The 18,320-nt window shown below is 25.5% G+C and overlaps 1 protein-coding gene across 4 annotated transcripts in view; it reads left to right on the top strand.

The window, feature by feature from the left end:
• The window catches only part of LOC117170526 (poly(U)-binding-splicing factor half pint), a 79,691-nt gene that overhangs the window by 46,978 nt on the left and 14,393 nt on the right, over positions 1-18,320 (top strand). For all 4 annotated transcript variants that reach the window (XM_033357315.1, XM_033357316.1, XM_033357317.1 and 1 more), the window contains 2 exons: positions 4,413-4,899; positions 15,571-15,785. In XM_033357315.1, the coding sequence (XP_033213206.1) occupies positions 4,413-4,899; positions 15,571-15,785 (702 nt within the window). The remainder of the gene's footprint in view (positions 1-4,412; positions 4,900-15,570; positions 15,786-18,320) is intronic.

The following is an 18,320-nucleotide window of genomic DNA, read 5'->3' as shown; positions in this document are numbered from 1 at the left end:
CATTTGAATTCATCCTGAATACATTCTGTATTCTTGATCATTTATCCAGAATTCTATTAAATTATTTTGAATCCACCGTGAATTCTTTGGAGATCCTCTGTAGTCGAATAAACTAAATGGGAATTTTTTTCATTTTAAACATATTGTTCCAGTTCATTTCAATTATTTTTAATTCACCCTAGATTCTTTTTAATTTATCTTGAATTCCTATGAATTTTATCGAATTCCATTTAGATTCTCTTGAATTTTTCTCAATTCATTCCAATTTTACTTAAATCGATTGAATATTTTCGATTTTTTGCAGTTCATTTGGATTCTTCCTAATTACATTCTGTATTCTTAATAATTTATCCGGAATTCTATTACATTCTTTTGTATTCCTTTGAATTATTTTGAATATAACCTTAATTTTTTGGTGATCCCCTAAAATCTACTAAACAAAATGGGAAGTTCTTTCATTTCAAACATATTGTTCCAATTCATTTGAATTATTTTTAATTCACCTCAGATTCTTTTAAATTCATCTTAAATTCTTATGAATTTTATTGAATTCTCTTCAGATTCCCTTGAATTCTTCTAAATTAGCTCCAATTTTATTAAAATCGATGGAATTTTTGCAATTTTTCGGAGTTATTTGAATTTATCCTGAATAATTTCTGTATTCTTAATAATTTATCCGGAATTTTATTAAATTCTTTTGTATTTCCATGCATTATTTTGAATTCAACCTGAATTCTTCTAAATTCATATTGAATTCGTATAAATTTTATCGAATTCTTCTAAATTCACATTCTAATTTCACTGAAATCGATGGATTTTTTGTTTTTCGTTTAAATTAATCCTGAATACATCCTATATTCCTAATCATTTATCTGGAATTCTACTAAATTCTTTTATATTCCTCTAAATTATACTTGATCCACCATGAATTCTTTTAGAGGTCCCCTGAAATCTTTCTAAATTGAATTGGATTTTTTAAACTTTAAACATTTTGTTTGATTAATTTTAAATATTTTTAATTCGTTCTGTATTCTTTTAAATTCATATTGAATTCATGTGAATTTGTTCGAATTCTCTTTAGGTTCCCTTGAATTCTTGCAAATTCAAAAAGCGATGAAATTTTTGCGATTTTTTGCACTTTATTTAAATTTATCCAGAATACATTCTGTATTATTAATCATTTTTCCAAATTCTATTAAATTATTTTATAATTCATTGAATGATTGTAAATCCACCTTGAATTCTTTAGAAACCCCTTCACATCTACCAAAATCAATGTTTTTTTTACATTTCATACGTATTCCTCCATTTATTTATATTATATTAAATGCACTCTCAATTCTTGAAAATTTATCTTGAATTCGTATCAATTTTATTTAATTCTCTGCAGATTCCTTAGAATTCTTCTAAATTCACTCCAATTTGACCGAAATCGATGGAATTTTTTCGATTTTTTGCAGATAATTTGAATTAACTCTGAATTCTTAGTCATTCATCGGGAATTCTTTTTAATTCTTTTGTTGTATTCCCTCTTATTATTTTGAATCTACAATGAATTCTTTAGAGATATCCTGAAATTTATTTGAATTATTTTAAATGTACCCCGAATTCTTTTTAATTCACATTGAAGTCGTATAAATTATTTACAGAGCATTTAAATTCATTTGGAATTCATCCTGAATTCTTAATAATGTATCCGGAATTCTTTTTTATTCCTTTAAATTATGTTTAATCCACACTAAATTCGTTGGAGATACCCTGAAATCTATTAGAGCGAATGGGAATTTTTTTAATTTAAAAAATTTTGTTCCATTCATTTTAATTATTTGAAATTCACCCTGAATTCATCTAAATTCGTCTTGAATTCGTATAAATTTAATCCAATTCTCTTCAGATTCCCTTCAATGTTTCCAAATTCATTACAATTTTACAGAAATTGATAAAATATTCCCCCTTCTGAAATATACTAAAATCAATAGGATTTTTAGTAATTTTTTTCCATGTATTTTAATCATTTTAAATTCACCCTGAATTCTGCTACACATATGTTGAATTCGTATGAATTTCATTGAAGCCTCTTTAGATTTCCTTAAATTCTTCTAAATTCAACTGAAATCAATAGAATATTTTCGATTTTTTGCAGTTCATTTTCATTCATTTAGCATTCACTTTGAACTTTTAATCATTTATCGGGAATTATTTTTTATTCTTTTGAATCCACTCTGAATTCTTTGGAGATACCCTGAAATCTTCTAGATTGTTTTTTTTTTAATTATTTTTAATGTACCCTGAATCTTCCCCAAATTGATCTCGAATTCGTAAGAATTTTATCGAATTCTCTTTAAATTCCCTTTAATCCTTTTAAATTCAATCTAGTTTTATTGAAATCAGCGAAATTTTTTCGATCTTCGCAGTTCATTTGAATTCTTTCGAATTCATCCAGAATTCTTAATAATTTATTCGGAATTCTTTTTTATTCCTTTGAATTATTTTAGTAGCCACCCTAAATTCCTGGTAGATCTCCTGAAATCTTATCAAATCAATAGGATTTTTTTTAGTTTTAATAATTATGTTCCATTCATTTTAAATATTTCTAATTCGCCCTGTATTCTTTTAAATTCATGTTGAATTCGTATGAATTTATTCGAATTCTTTTAAGATTTCCTTGAATTCTTCTAAATTCACTCCAATTTTACTGAAATTGATGTAAAATTTTCGATTTTTGCCGTTGATTTTAATTCATCCTGAATTCTTAATAATTTATCCAGAATTCTTTTTAATTCTTTCGAATTCACCCAGAATTCTTGTGAATCTTTTTATATTTTCGAAATTTACTTCAAACTTTATAAATTAAACGCATTTTTAAAAATATTCTTCAATTGTTTAAATTCATCTTGATTTTTTAAATAAATTTCATCGCATTCTTCTAATTTCCCTTAAATTCCTCTAAATTCAATCAAATATTATTTAATTCGATTACATTATTTTGAATTCGTCCCGAATCTTGTGAAGTCCCATTTTCCTCAATTTAATAGAATTTTTTTAATTGTTGATTTAATTCACTGAGGTTCTTAGCAATTTCACCAAACTTTCTTGAATTCTAAATTAATTCCAATTTCACTGAAATCAATAGAATTTTGTGGGTTTTTTTTTGTTGTTGAAATTTTCCCAATTCACTTTGATTCTTTTGTATTTAAACTACCGGCGGAAATTATCAGAGGACTAATCTAAACATTTTGAATACTTCACTTAAAGCTTAAAGTATTACAATTGTCCAGATTTTGAACAGGAAATTTTCGAAAAAAATGTAATTTTGAGTTTAGGTCAGGAAATTTCCGTGAAGAATTAAAATTTTCACTGTGGGACAGAGAATTTATGTAAATTTATACTATGGAGTTTGGGACTAGAAATTTCAGTAATCAATTATAATTTTGTCTTAGAACAGGTTATTTTTTACATGAGCGGAAAATTAAAAAACAATTTGATTAACAAAATTTTAGAGAATTTGAAATTTTAGAAAAAGGTAGTTACTATATTGTTAAATTAGAAAATAGAAAGTGTAATTGTGAATTCAATGAGCTTATTAATGCTTTTTAATTGTTTTAAAATTCTTCCTATTTGGCTTAAATTCTTATAAATTCACTCGAATTTGAATTCCTATTTTACTCAAATGAATGTTTTTTTTTTTATATTTACTTGAATTCTAAATTCTTTTCGAGTATATTAAAATCAATGAAATTTTTCGGGTTATTTAAATTGTTTCTAATTCATTTGAATTGTTTGGAATTTACATAACTCAAATTTTTTGGGGTTGTTATAAATTTATCTGAAAATTTTTATAAATCTTATCAAATTTGTTTGAATTCAAAAGAGTATCAGTCAATTTTAGTCACTTGTTTCAAGTAATTTAGGCTGTGGCAGTCCTGAGTCACTTCATCGAATGTCCTTTCGATATTCTATGAAAAATCCTTCCATCTAAACTTGAAACATTGCTTAAATCAACAGTTGTTCTACAATTAAATTTCCGCCAAAAAAAATTTCTCGTCAAAAAAGTGGTTTCTGAGACACCAACAATACACGTTTTAAGATTCATTTGATCAACTTTTGATTTATATACATTTGTCATCTCTAACCGAATAATTATTTAAAAAAAAAAAAAAGGAAAATTCACTGGATAAGCTTCCTCCGAGGCAAATAAATCCTATCCATCTCTCCTCCCAGAAACTCAACAAAAAATGTTCTGTAAATTTGTGTTATAGGGGAAAAAAAGCACATTCCTCGGTGATACCTTCCAATCCTCTGGATGCAGAAGCTCCCTTCCCTGCAGTCCTAGTCTTAAATATTTCAAATTATTTTTATCACAGCCCTGAATTATTTGTTGAGAAAAAATGGCATATTTGTAAATTCAACAGGTGGTAGGTCGACCATCAAACATGCCACAGGCACAATCAGTCATTGACGAGATTACTGAGGAGAGCAAGCACTACAATCGAATTTACATTGCGTCCATACATCAAGACTTGACTGAGGACGACATCAAGTCCGTGTTCGAAGCCTTCGGGCCAATCACTTATTGCAAACTGGCACAGGGAAGTTCGCCACATCGACACAAGGGCTATGGTTTCATCGAATACGAGACGATGCAGTCGGCGCTCGAAGCCATCGCCTCGATGAATTTGTTTGACTTGGGTGGTCAGTATTTGAGGGTGGGCCGAGCCATCACGCCGCCAAATGCACTCATGGGACCTCCAAGTGGCACAAGCATGATGCCAACAGCCGCCGCCGTTGCTGCTGCTGCAGCGACTGCCAAAATTCAAGCGATGGACGCTGTTGCCAGCAATGCCGTTGCCCTGGGACTCACCAAACTTGGAGCCACGACGCCACCTATTTTGAATCCAGGTGAGTAAACGAATTTTTCAGTTTTTAAGCCACTTTCTTCTCACGTGGATAATTTTTCCGGTTATGGGTACAGTTCTGTGCACGGTGTGCCCACTCCCATAGAAAAGTGCTGAACGGATTTAAGTAATTGCTACGTCCCCTAGGTGGCGCTCGTGTGAATTCAGAATAAACTTGAGCAGACGATAGAAGTTCTATCGTCTGCTGACGTCTGCTCAAGTTCACTGTAGCTGCAAGAATTATATATTTTTTTTGCGTGATGAACTTGGTATTCACAATGGATTTTCACCGTTAACAAAAACTACAAATGGAACCAAATCAAATCGATCATCGATCAAATGCAATAAAATGTTAAAAGTCTGTTGGAATCTTTCTATGATAGATCGATTGCAGCAGACTTAAACATTTTATTGCATTTTATCGATGATAGATTTTATTTTGTTTAACTTTTGGTTTGTTTAATTGGTTATTATTATTCATGTATTTATTTAAGAAAGAGAAGTCATACAATAGTTCTTGCTACATCCCCTAGGTGGCGCTGATCTCACATTTTGCCACAATCTATAAGTACCCCCCCAAAATACATTAGAGTGGGCACACCGTGTTTCTGTGAGAACGTTAACTAGCATGAGAATATTACCGAGAAATAAATTCTCTGAGAATTTATGAGAACCTCAGATTTTATTTTATTTGAGTATTCTAACATTACGTCATACTCGGTCGGTAACTTCGAAATCTATAAGGCCATATCACTTGGTGGACTGAACAGTACATTTTTTTAATTATTGTTAGGAATTGTGGAAGTGTGCGATTTGGACAATCTATTAAGATAAAATATAATGTGCCGTGTTTGCGGTAGGGTTGCATTGTTGGGATAGTTGGCGGTTAGAATTGTTGAATTTTGGAACTTCGTTAAAGTGTATTTTTCAAAGATGTCAAGAGATTATTCTTGCACTTTGAGAAAACAAAAATGATCAAAGACTGTGATCCTTCTTGGAAATCATATAAGACTTCTTGAAAATCCTGAAACTTCTCCGATTATTTTTTTAAATGCCTTTAAATTCTTTGTAATCATTTCAAATCTTTCGAAGTATCTCGAAATTGACTAAAATTAATTTAATCTCGTAAAATCTTCAAAATATTCTTAAATTCCTTTAAATCTCTTGACAATCCTTAAAATCTTTGAATTTTTGCAAATAACTTTTAAATTAATTGCTTAACATTCTTTAAAGTCACTAAAACTTATGGAAATATTTTTAAATCCTCTAAAACTAAACTTTAAAATCCCGTCAAGTCCGTAGTGATTCCTTAAAATCACTTGAACTCTTAGAAATCTTGTAAGATTTCTTGATAATCCTTAAACTCTTCCAATTTTTTTTTTTTAATCTCTTCAACTTCTTTACAATCATTTGAAATCATTCGAAGTTTCTCGAAATTGACTTAAATTAATTCAAATCTCTTAAAATCTTTTACATTTTCTTAAATTTCTTAAAAATCCTTAAAATCTTTTAACTTTTTCAAATTAATTAAAATCTATTTAAATAACTTTTCAAAAACTCCCTTGAAATTCTTTAAGGCCTCTAAAACTGTCTTAAAATCTTACAAAATAACTTGTTATCCTTCAACCTTTTTGAATTATTTTTCAATTAGTTTTAAATCCTTTAAAAAGAAACTTGAAGATTCCGCCAAGGCCCTAGTAATTCTTGAAAATCACTTGATTTCTTAGAAATCCTTTAGTCTTCCAATTATTTTTAATTCCCTTCAACTTCTTTGAAATAATTTAAAAAATTTTTAAATTGACTAAAATTAATTAAAATCTCTTAAAATCCTTAAAATCTCTTGAAAATCCTTAAATCATTGAATTAAAAAAAATTGAAGTCTCTTAAAATTTATTAAAATCTTTTTAAATAACTTTTTAAATACCTTTAAAATTATTTCTTTAAAAGAAAATCTTAAAATCCCGTCAAGTCTCTATAGTAATTCCTTAAAATCACTTGAATTTCAGAAATTCTTTAGTTTTTGTTTGACAATCCTTTAGATCCTCCGATTTTTTTTTAAATTCCTTTGACTTCTTTAAAATTTTCGAAATTGAGTACAGTTAATTAAAATCCTTAGAATTTTCTTAAATTCCTTTAAATAATAAAAAATTACATCAATTGAAATCTCTTCAAATTCATTAAAATCTTTTTAAATAACTTTTCAGTATCTCGCTTGGCATTCTTCGAAATCACCTAAAGTGCCTTAAAATTTGATCAAATCTCTTGCAAATCCTTAAACTTTTTTGGATTCTTTAAAAAAATCTTTCAAATTCCTTGAAAATCGTTCAATTTTTCTGCATTCTTTTAAAATCCTTTCAAATTTTTTGAAATCGTTAAAAATCTCTTGAGAAATCCTAAGATCACTTACTTTTAAAATCTTTTAAATTCTCTTTGATATAACTTGATTTGATATGAAACTACTTAAAATGACTTATTATCGAAAAGTATTATGACATAAGTCGACGGCAATTGAGGTTATAACCTTAATTATGGCAAATTATAATTTTTCGTGAGGGATTGCCTAATCGCACATTTTCCAAATTGCCAACAATAATAAAATAAATGACTTTTCTTTCTTAAAAGCAAAGCTATATCACGATTTTTTACTTAATTTCGCCGAAATTAATTAATTTTAGTCAAACTCCAATTAATTCGGAATGTTGGTCTACCATTTCGCCACCTGGTGTCGAAAACTGAAACTAGAAAGAGTAGGTGCAATCTTAAAGATGTAAATTAATTTTGGCATAAAAGTGTTTTTACAAAAGTTTTGTGTAGTATAAAACAATAATTAAATACTAAAAACAAATCTTCATCAAAAATAAATAGTTTTGGATAGAATTTCCATCTTATACTATGACAAAAATACAGGTTTGTCAAATAGGTTTAAAAAAAAACAATTATTTCACTATTTCGTGTAAGTTTCAATGAATTTAAGTTTAAATAAACTGTGATTAATGTATGTAGCGACCATTTTTATTCAGATTGTGCGCAGAAAACGAATAATAGGCGATTTAGGGTGACCGTTTTAATCCAAGAAAAAAATCCTGGTCATTTCCCGGGGTTTTCCTGCTTTGCAAACGTTTTTCATGGTCAATTAAATTTAAAAAATCGAACCCTAAAGCTAACAATTTTTCCATTTGAATGAATAAAAACTGAGCTGCAAATGAAAGCACTCAAAGTGGAACTCTTGAATTTATAACTTTTAAAATTGGAGTTTAAAAGTTTCTTAAATCAATAATTTTGTGTTTGAATCTGATTCAAATGCTCAATAATTTACACGTATAAAATGGAAGCTAATAATACTTTTAAACTGAACAATTTTTAACTAAATGCAATTAAACTACAAAATAAATTTTTTAACTTTTATAAATTTTAGAGTTCAAAGATTCAGATTCAGTTCTAAAAATACAAATCCACGTTAATATTTTCAATGCTCTAAAGTCTAACTTGAAGAATCAATCAATGAATTTAAATAATTAAAAAATTATATCATTGAAAACACTTTTAAGCCAGAAGCATTAAAAATTGAATGATTACATTTTTTTTATAAACTGAACACTTCTTAAATTAAAAGTTAAATAATTTATATTTTAAATGGTTAAAAAAATTAAACATATTTCCTTAAAATCTTCCACATTCATTTTTGATAATTTTGTAAATCTTTATGAATCTTTTTGAATAATCACTCAAAATTATGCTTTCAAAATAAAAATCATTTTCAATTTGCATAGACATTTTGTTTAAATTATTTCAAATTTTAAATTGATTTTTTTTTTAAACTACTAAATATTTGTGCAACTTCCTTGATTTTTCAAAAGAACAATATGTATTCAATTTTTATTTATACATCGAAGTTCAAAAATTTGACTTCCAAATAAATTTTTTTTTTAATTGAACAATTAAAATGTAAAGTTCAAAACTTAGTTTTTAATATTTAACTACAATTACTGATTTTGAATAAACAGATATTTCTCAATATTAAATCATTCTTATTTCTCTTAATTAAAATTTTTTTAATTGAATTATTTAAAAATGGAATATTTTAGACATAAATAATATGTGAAATGTAATAAAAGCTTTTAATTATGAATATACATATTATTTTGATCTTATTTTTAAATTGAAAATAGTTTATAAAGTTTTAATCGGGCATTTACATTTGTTTAACTAATAAGACGTTCCAATTGAAATCGTTTCCATAATTTTTAACGTTAGAAACTGGAAATTCTGATTTCGAATAGTCTTGTAAAATTAATTATTATTCACTTTTTAAATCTTAAAGATCATTTCAATTTGAAAAATCATTATTAATTGTTATTCACAGTTGATCAACTAAAAATGTTTTTTATCCAAAATCTTCGATTTCAAACGTTTCTATTTTTCAATGCCTTAAGGCTTTAAAACTGCATTTTAAAATTCTTAAAAATAAAATGTACACCTAACAATTAAAATCTAAAATTGAAAATTTGTTAAAGTGGAAGATTTTTGTCTATAAATTTGTCAAATTGCCAGTCAAAAAATAAATTTACTGTCATTTCCCAGTCTAATAAGATTCTCGATTTCCCGGCCCAACGGCCACCCTGCGATTGGAATTTAAATAATTTTTCTAACCTAATTTTCAGATCAGTTTTTAAACAGTAAATATTTCAAGTATAAATTAACGAAAATTTACTTTGAGTTCATTTTTGCTTCAAAAGAAGTGCATTTAAGTTTAAAATATTAAAAAAAAAATTTTTAAATTATCTTTAAAATTATACTTATTCTTTCTAGTTCAGATTTCTGTCACCAGGTGATGTATCGCAATCTAACCATTCCCAATAGAAAACTGATTTTTTTCATTATCTTTTCGATTGAAAATTCCACTCTTTTTTGAAGTTAGTCTTTTTTATTTTAAAGTTTACCTCTTTTAGCAGAAATTAAATCTTTTTTTGATAAAAATGCAACTGTTTGGTTAGAAATTAAGCTATTACACTATTTTCCTGAAAACTTAACTATTCGTACAAAATTGACTTTTTGTTTAAAATTTATATTTTGGCGTTGAAAAAAATTAGTTTTTTTTTTTTTTTTTTTTTTATGAAAATTCAATTTTTTCGTAGAAGCTTATTTTTTTGTTACAAAAATTCAATTTTTGGTGTTGCTGAGTTAACTGGAATATTTTTTTGATAAAAATGCAACTATTTGGTGGAGAATTGAAAAGTTTTTTGAAAAAGTCATCCTTTTTGGTTAAAAATTCGTCTTTTTGGATTGAAAATTTAATTTTTTTAGTAGCAAATTATTTCTGTAGTAGAAAATGATTTCTTTGTAAAAAATTCATAGTTTGATCGTGAAAACTCGACTAAAATCTTTATCAACAGAAAATTCGATTATTTTTAATTTAATTTTTTTAATTTAAAATTAAAAATACTTGGGTCAAAGTTAAACTACATTGTAAAATTTTAACTGTTTAGTGGAAAATATTTCTTTTTTTTTTGGGTATAGAATTCATTTTTTAACAGAAAATGTAACTTCCATTTTTTTAAGATTGATATTTTTTAGTTAAAAAATCACGTTTTTTTTGCGTAAAAATATAACAGTTTCGACGAAAAATAAGTTTTTTTGAACAGTCACATTTTTGGTTGAAAAATTGAATTTTTGTAAAGAAAATTTGTCTTCTGGTTTGAAGGTTCAATAATTTAAACTTTGATTTATTTGTTGAGAAACAAAATTTTTATTTTTTGTAAATTCGTCTTTTTGTGGTTTTAAAATTCTTTTCTTTTGTTGTATAAATTTCATTCTTTTTTTATTAAAATATAAACTATGACACTTTTTCGTAGGTAATTTGTCTTTTCAGGTTGAATATTTAACTATTATGTTAAAAATTCAATTATTTTGTTGAAAATTCCAGTATTTTGTTAAAGAGACAACTCATGTTGAAGATACCTCTTTTTTAGTTGAATTAAAATGTTTTTGGTTAAAAATTAAAAATTTTTTATTGAAATATAAACTACTGCATTTTTTGTGTTCAGAATCCTTTTTTTTTAATGCAAATTAAATTAATAGGTTAAATGTTAAACACTTTTGATAAAAATGATTTTTATTGAAATTTCATCATGTTAAATGGAAATTGATCTCTTTGCTTGAAAACTGTGATATTTTGTTAAAAAATCGTTTTTTCCTTAACCGAAAATTATTTTTTTCACTTGAACTATATTGTTGAAAATCAGTGAACAAATTAACTATTCTAGTTGAAGATTTAACATTTCATTTGAAAATTCATCTTTTTCGTTTAAAATTCTACTATTACATTTTGATTGAAAATAAATCTTTTTCAGTTCAAAATCCATCTATTCGGTTGAAAATTTGCCCTTTTTAGTTGAAAAAATGTCTTTTTTTTTATTTAAAAATTCAACACTTGTTTAAAATTTATTTATTTTGTTGATTTCGAGCTAGAACTGGAAATTTTCGAAAAGGAATAAAATTCGGAATTGGAAAAGGAACTTTCTACAAAGAATTCTAATTTTGAGTTGAAGCAGGGAATTTATAGTTGGAACTGGAATTTATCCAGAATAATAATAATTCTGACTTGGAAACGGGAATTTTCAAATTTTAACAAATTTCGAGCTAGTACTGGAAATTTTCGAAAAGGAACAAAATTTGGAATTGGAAAAGGAACTTTTTCCAAAGAATTTTAGTTGCGAGTTGAAGCAGGGAATTTTAAAATTTTAACCAATTCTGATTTGAAACTGTTACTTATCCAAAGGAATTATAATTTGTCTTGGAACAGGGAATTAAAAAATTTAAATGAATTCCGAGCGGGAAAAGGCATGTTTTTTAAAGAATGAATTCCAATTCTAAGTTGAGACGGAATATTTTCGAGACAAAATTAAAATTATGAATTGGAACAGATATTTTTTAAAAAGAATTTTATTTCTGAGTGGAAATAAAGAATTTTCTTACCGAATTACAATTCTGGATTTGAACTGAAAAGGTTTAATTTTTAACTAATTTTGAGCTGGAATTAGAATTTATCCAGGAGAATAACAATTCTCAATGGATAATTTCATTTTTCAAACATAAATTAAAATTTTGGATTTGAACAGGCATTTTTCTGAAAAGAATTAAAATTTCAGATTTAAACAGCAAGTTTTCAATTTTTAACCAATTCTTAGCTGGAACTGAAATTTAAAATTGCTTAAAATAGTATAATTTTGAACATTTTTAATTGAATTGATTGATTCTTCAATTTAGAGCATTGAAAATGATAACGTCGATTTATATTTTTGGAACTGAATTTGAATCCTTGAAGTCTACAATTCATGTTCAGGGTATTTAAAAAAATTTCAATAGCTTTTAACTTGAAATATGTGAGTGAATTTGAAAAGATTCATTTGTACAATCGGCTAAAGACGAATTTTATATTTATAAATTTTTTATAAATAGAATTAATTTAGATAGCCTATTGAATTTAATACGAAATACTTTAAATTCCTAAGATATAGCCGAAACATATTGCATTTACAACCAAAAAGTTGAATTTTCTACCAATAAATATTCATTTTCAAAATAAAAAGACGAATTTTCAAGCATAACAAAAAATGCAACCTTAACAACCAAATAGATCAACTTTTCAGTAAAATAGACAAGGTTTTTAACCAAATGGTAAAATTTTCCAGCCAAGACGATGAATTTTTTCGAAAACAGTTGAATTTTTAACAAAAGAGATACTTTTCGACCAAAAGTTAAATTTTTAACCATGAATAATTACTCTTCTACCATTAAAAAATCTATTTTAAACCCAAAATTATGAAATTTTAACAACATAATACAAGTTTCCACAAATAATAATGACTTTAACAGAATAATTAAATTTCTGATCAAATAGTTGAATTCTCAGAATACAAAGATGCATTTTCAATCAAATGATCCAATCCTCATACAGAAAGGATTAAAATTCAAATAGATATTTGAATTTTCAAGACAAAAAGATGAATTGTTTAGAGGACAGTTGAATTTTTCATCAGAAAAGTTCATTTTCAACGAAAAAAGGTGACTTCTCTATCTTGAATGATGAATTATCAACAAAAGAGTAAATTTTTTGAGCTAAAAATTTGAATTTTTTAGAAAACAGTCGACTTTTAAATCGGAAAAAATGAATTTTTAACAAAAAGATCATTTTCAATCAAGAAAGCTGAACTTTTAACAAGATAATTGAATTTTCAACTAAAAAGTAGACCTTTCAACAAACAAGAATGGTTGTCTACCGAAAAAGACGACTTTTTAACAAATATATGAATTTTCTACTAAATAATTGATTTTTTTAACGAAATAGTTTAATTTTCAACAAACAAGATTAATTTTCTACCCAAATAGTTGTATTTTCAGCATACCAAGATGCATTTTCAAACAAAAAACATTGAAATTCAATCAAATATTTGAATTTTAAAGCTAAAAAGATCTATTTTTTAGAAGAAAATTGAATTTTTATTTGAAAAGATCATTACCAACCAAGAAAGATTATTCTTCTACAATAAAAGATGAATTTTCAACAAAAGAGTAAAGTTTTTAAGCTAAAAAGCCAAATGTTTTTAGAAAAGAGTAAACAAGAATAATTTTCTATCCAAAATACGACTTTTAATAAAAATACATGAATAAAAAATACATCAATACATTCTCGGATAAAAAGTATGCTAAGATTAATTGTCTATAAAACAAAACTAATTTCTAAGTTATCAAATATAAAGGATACATTTTTATCACAAATAGAATAATTAAATTTTCAGTTTCAAAAATAATAATTTTTCACAAACAAAAAACAATAAATTTTTAATAAAATTTTTTAATTTTCAACGAAAATAATTAATATTCAGCCAAGAAAATTAACGTGCTACCAAAACAGACGAATTTTGAACAAAATACATGAATTTTCAACTAAAATATTTAATTTAAAAATCAAAAAGACGATTTTTTTACAATTATGGTTGAATTGACCTCAAAAAAGTAGGATTTTTAACATGAAAGTTCACTTAAACGCAAATATTTAAATTATCAACTATAATTGCGAATCCTTTATAAAAAAGAATCTTTTTACATAGTGGTTCAACTTAATCGACTCTTCAACCAAAAAAGATGAGTTTTTAATAAAAAATGAATTAGTTTAATTATCACTTCAAAAATTTATTTTTTAGCCAAACATGAAACGAATTTTCCCCAAAATAATCAAAATATTAACCAAACCAGATGAATTTTCTAAACAAAAATTAACAAAATAAATAAATCAGCCAATAAGGAAAAAATAGCCAAATGTTGAATTTTCAAGACAAAAAAGACGGAGTTCCTTCAAAATAGTTGCATTTTCAACTCAAAAATATAAAAGATACTTTTTGAAGCAAAAATGTAATAGATGCATTTTCAGCTAAAATGATTAATTTTCAACTATTCAGTTAAATTTTCAAAAAAAAAAAATCGAATATTTAGCTAAAATGATAAAAATCAAGCAAGAAAGTTAATTTTTAACCAAGTAGCTAAATTTTCAACCCAAGTGATGTATTTTCAACACAAAAAAAGACAGTTTGCAAGCTAAAAAGGATCAATTTTCGACCAAAAATAAAATAAATTTTATACCAAACAAATGATGTTTTATACAAAAAGATGATGTATCAACTAATGAGACCACTTTCCTACCAGAAAAGACAAATTAAGAAAAAAATTAGATGAATTTTTACCAAAAATAGATTTTCTGATAAAAAAAGTAATTTTCGATATTAAAAAAACAAATTATTTTCAACCAAAAAAATAAATTTGAACCCAAAATGGTGAATTTTCAATCAAGAAGATTTTTCTGCTAACAAATAGTAACTTGCAAAAATATACAGGCATTTTCAAACAAAATCAATGCTCTAAATTAAAGAATGAATCAATACATTTTTAAATTTGGAAAATTATATATATTTAGTTTCAAAGCAATCATTGTTCCATTGATACATCTAAATTAAAAAAGTTCACTTGCAAATTAAAAGTTTAAATTTAGCACTCTGAAATTTTAAGGCTATTCTATTTAATTTACAAATTGTTCATTTTTAATAAACAGTTCAATATGGCTAAATATTGCATAAATTTACGTTTTTAATACGAAATTTCAATTTGCAATGGGTTAAAAATAAAATATTTTAGACCGAAACAATATTTAAACATAGGATTTAAAATTATTTTAAAATTGAAAACAGATTATAAAGTTTTAATCTGAACATGGAATTAAAAGAATCAACGAAATTGTTGAATTTTCAAGTCAAAAAGATTAATTTTCTTCTTAACAGTTGACAAAATTTCAACAAAAACCTTAAAATCTTTTTTTTTTCAAATTATTGTTTCTACAAACTACAGTGTTTTGAATATTTGTGATATTCTTGAAATCTTGGTACAATATTATGGAATATTTTGAAATCTTCAAAATCTTTTTTAACATTTTTTAATCTTCTGAAATCTTTTAAAATCTTTATTCAATTTTCTGGATATCTTTGTGGAATTTTTCTGAAATCTTTAAATCTTTGCATTTTTAAATCTTTGCAAAATTTTTGAAATATGTGAAATTTCTCTGAAATTGTCTTGTTTTCTAGTGTTTTTTTTTTGTGTTTTTTTTTAATGAAAAAATGTTTTCCAGCTCTTCCAGGTATCGTTCGCCCTACTACGTTAGCACCAACTGCAATAATGGCGCCACCAACGGTAGCAACGGTTGCTCCCATAATTCCACCACCTGGTATTGCCATTCCACAAACTTTGACACGGCCGCCAGCCATCATTCAACCCATTCCTGGACAACCTGTCGTCATTCCTCCTCCAGCTGTTGTGGCACCAATGGCTGTTGGAGCACCAGTTGTGAGTACCACATTAAAATAAAAATTAATCCAAATAGATCACTTTTTTTTTTTACCATAAAAGATAAGTTTCTCAATCCAGAAGCACTCATTTTCAACAAGATATTTGAATTTTCGTCCAAAAATTACAGTTTTTTACAACCAGCAATGAAATAGTTACATTTTGAGTTTTAAAAAACTAATTTTCAGCAACAAAAAACGAATGATCAATTCGTTTAAATTAAAAGAAGGCTAATTTTTAAGAAATTAATTGAATCCTCAACCAACTAGGTGAATTTTCAAAACACAATATTAATTCTTTATCCAAATAGACTAATTTTCAACGAGAAAGTTAATTTTCCATTAAGAAAGATGTATTTGACACGAAATTTTTTAATTTTCTATTAAAGAAGGTAATCATTCATCCAAAAATGGAATTGTTCAATTTTGAAGAAAAAAAAATCACTTTTTAGCTCGCAATGTATTTTAAAATATTTTCCAGGATTTCAGGAAATATCATAAAATAAAAATAAACAAAAAATAAAATAAATAAAAGTAAATTTACTGAATTTTACTTATTTCAATGGATTTTTTTTTAATCGCAATTTTTTTTATATCATTGGTTTTTAAACAAAATTAATGAGATTTCAAAATATTTCAAGGGATTTAAAATATTTCAGTTTCCTTAACAAATTACAAAGATATTCCCAAATATTTTTGGGAATTTTATTCGGAACTCATTTCAAACTTACTGAATTCAAAGAATTTTCTCATATTTTTTAATTGTTTTCAATTCACTTGATTGCTGTTTAAATTGAGTTTCATTTTTTTTTTTTTTTTTTTTTTTTTTTTTTTTTTTTTTGAAATTCATCGAATTATTCTTATTTTCCTTAAATCATTCTAAATTCAATCAAATTTTACTGAAATAAGTCATTACTCACTTTTTTGGTTAGAATTTAGCAGGGTTATTTTTAATTCTTTGGAATTCCCTTGCATTTTTTCTAATTCACCTTAATTCTTCAAAATTCAAATAAATTTTACTCAATTCAATCGATTTTTATTTTTTTTAAGTATTTTAAATTTATTTGATAGCTGTTTAAATTGAGCTTCACTATTTATAAAATTCATCGAATTCTTCTCATTCCCCTTAAATTCTTCTAAATTCACTCACAGTTTACTGAAATAATTCATTAATCACTTTTTTTTAGTAGAAATTAGTAGGGGTTTCAAAAATTTGAAGTGATTAAAAATTTTTTCTTGAAATTCACCCTGAATTCTTTGGAATTCCTTTGATTTTTTTTCTAGTTCACTTTAATTCTTCTAAATTCACTCAATCTTACTTGATTCAATAGATGTTTGTTTTAATTTTTTTATTCTTTTCATTTCGCTTGATTGCTGTTTAAAATCAGCCTCATTTTTTATATGAAATTCATCGAACTCTTCTCATTTCCTGTAAATTATTCTAAATTCATTTATTTTTTAATCAAATAAATCGTTAAGCACTTTTTTGGTTAGAAATTATTGTAGGGTTTTCAAAAATTTGAAGTGATTTCAAATTTTGTTTTGAAATTCACCCTGAATTCTTTTTAATCCTTTGGAATTCCCTTGAATTTTTTCTAATTCACTTTAATTCTTCTAAATTCACTCAATTTTACTTAATTCAACAGATTTAAAAAAAATAATTTTTTTTTAATATTTTCAATTCACTTGATTTCTGTTTAAATTCAGCTTCATTTTTTATATATGAAATTCATCGAATTCTTCTCATTTCCCTTAAATTATTCTAAATTCACTAAAATTTTACTGAAATTAGACATTAGTCATTTTTTGGTTAGAAATTTGTAGGGTTTTCAAACGTTTGAAGTGATTAAAATTTTTTTCTTGATATTCACCCCGAATTCTTTTAAAATCTTTGGAATTTCCTTGAATTTTTTCTAATTTACCTTGATTCTTCTAAATTCAAACAAATTTTACTTAATTTAATAGGTTTTTGTTTTAATTTGTGATATTCTCAAATTATTTTGAATTCACATGATTGTTTTTTAAATTCAGTCTCATTTAAAAAAAAATAATAAAATTCATCGAATTCTTCTCATTTCCCTTAAATTCTTCTAAATTCGCTAAAAGTTTACGAAAATAAATGGGTTTATTCAGTTTCTTTTTCAATAAATTCTTTTTAATTGTTTTGTTTTCATCAGTCACCCTTTTGGTTAGAAATTAGTCAGATTTTCAAATTCTTTTTAAAATTCTTTGCAATTTCTTTGAATTATTTTAATTCACTTCAATTCTTATAAACTTACTAAATTCTACTTAATTTAATGGATTTTTTTCAATTTAAAAATTTTCTGTTAAATTCATCTTGCAGTCTCTTATACTCATCTTGATTTCTCAGGCATTTCATCAAATACCTTTAAATTTTTCTAAGCTCATTTTAAATGATTGAATTCCATGAAATTGTTCCATATTTTTCGATTTTTTTAAAAATTTCCTTCTCTTTTCATAAACTTCATCGAATTCTTCTCGTTTCCCTTAAATTCCTCTAAATTAATTCCGATTT

The sequence above is a fragment of the Belonocnema kinseyi genome, chromosome 4 (assembly GCF_010883055.1).
Source record: "Belonocnema kinseyi isolate 2016_QV_RU_SX_M_011 chromosome 4, B_treatae_v1, whole genome shotgun sequence".
Taxonomy (NCBI): domain Eukaryota; kingdom Metazoa; phylum Arthropoda; class Insecta; order Hymenoptera; family Cynipidae; genus Belonocnema; species Belonocnema kinseyi.
This window is presented reverse-complemented; position numbering and strand designations above follow the sequence as displayed.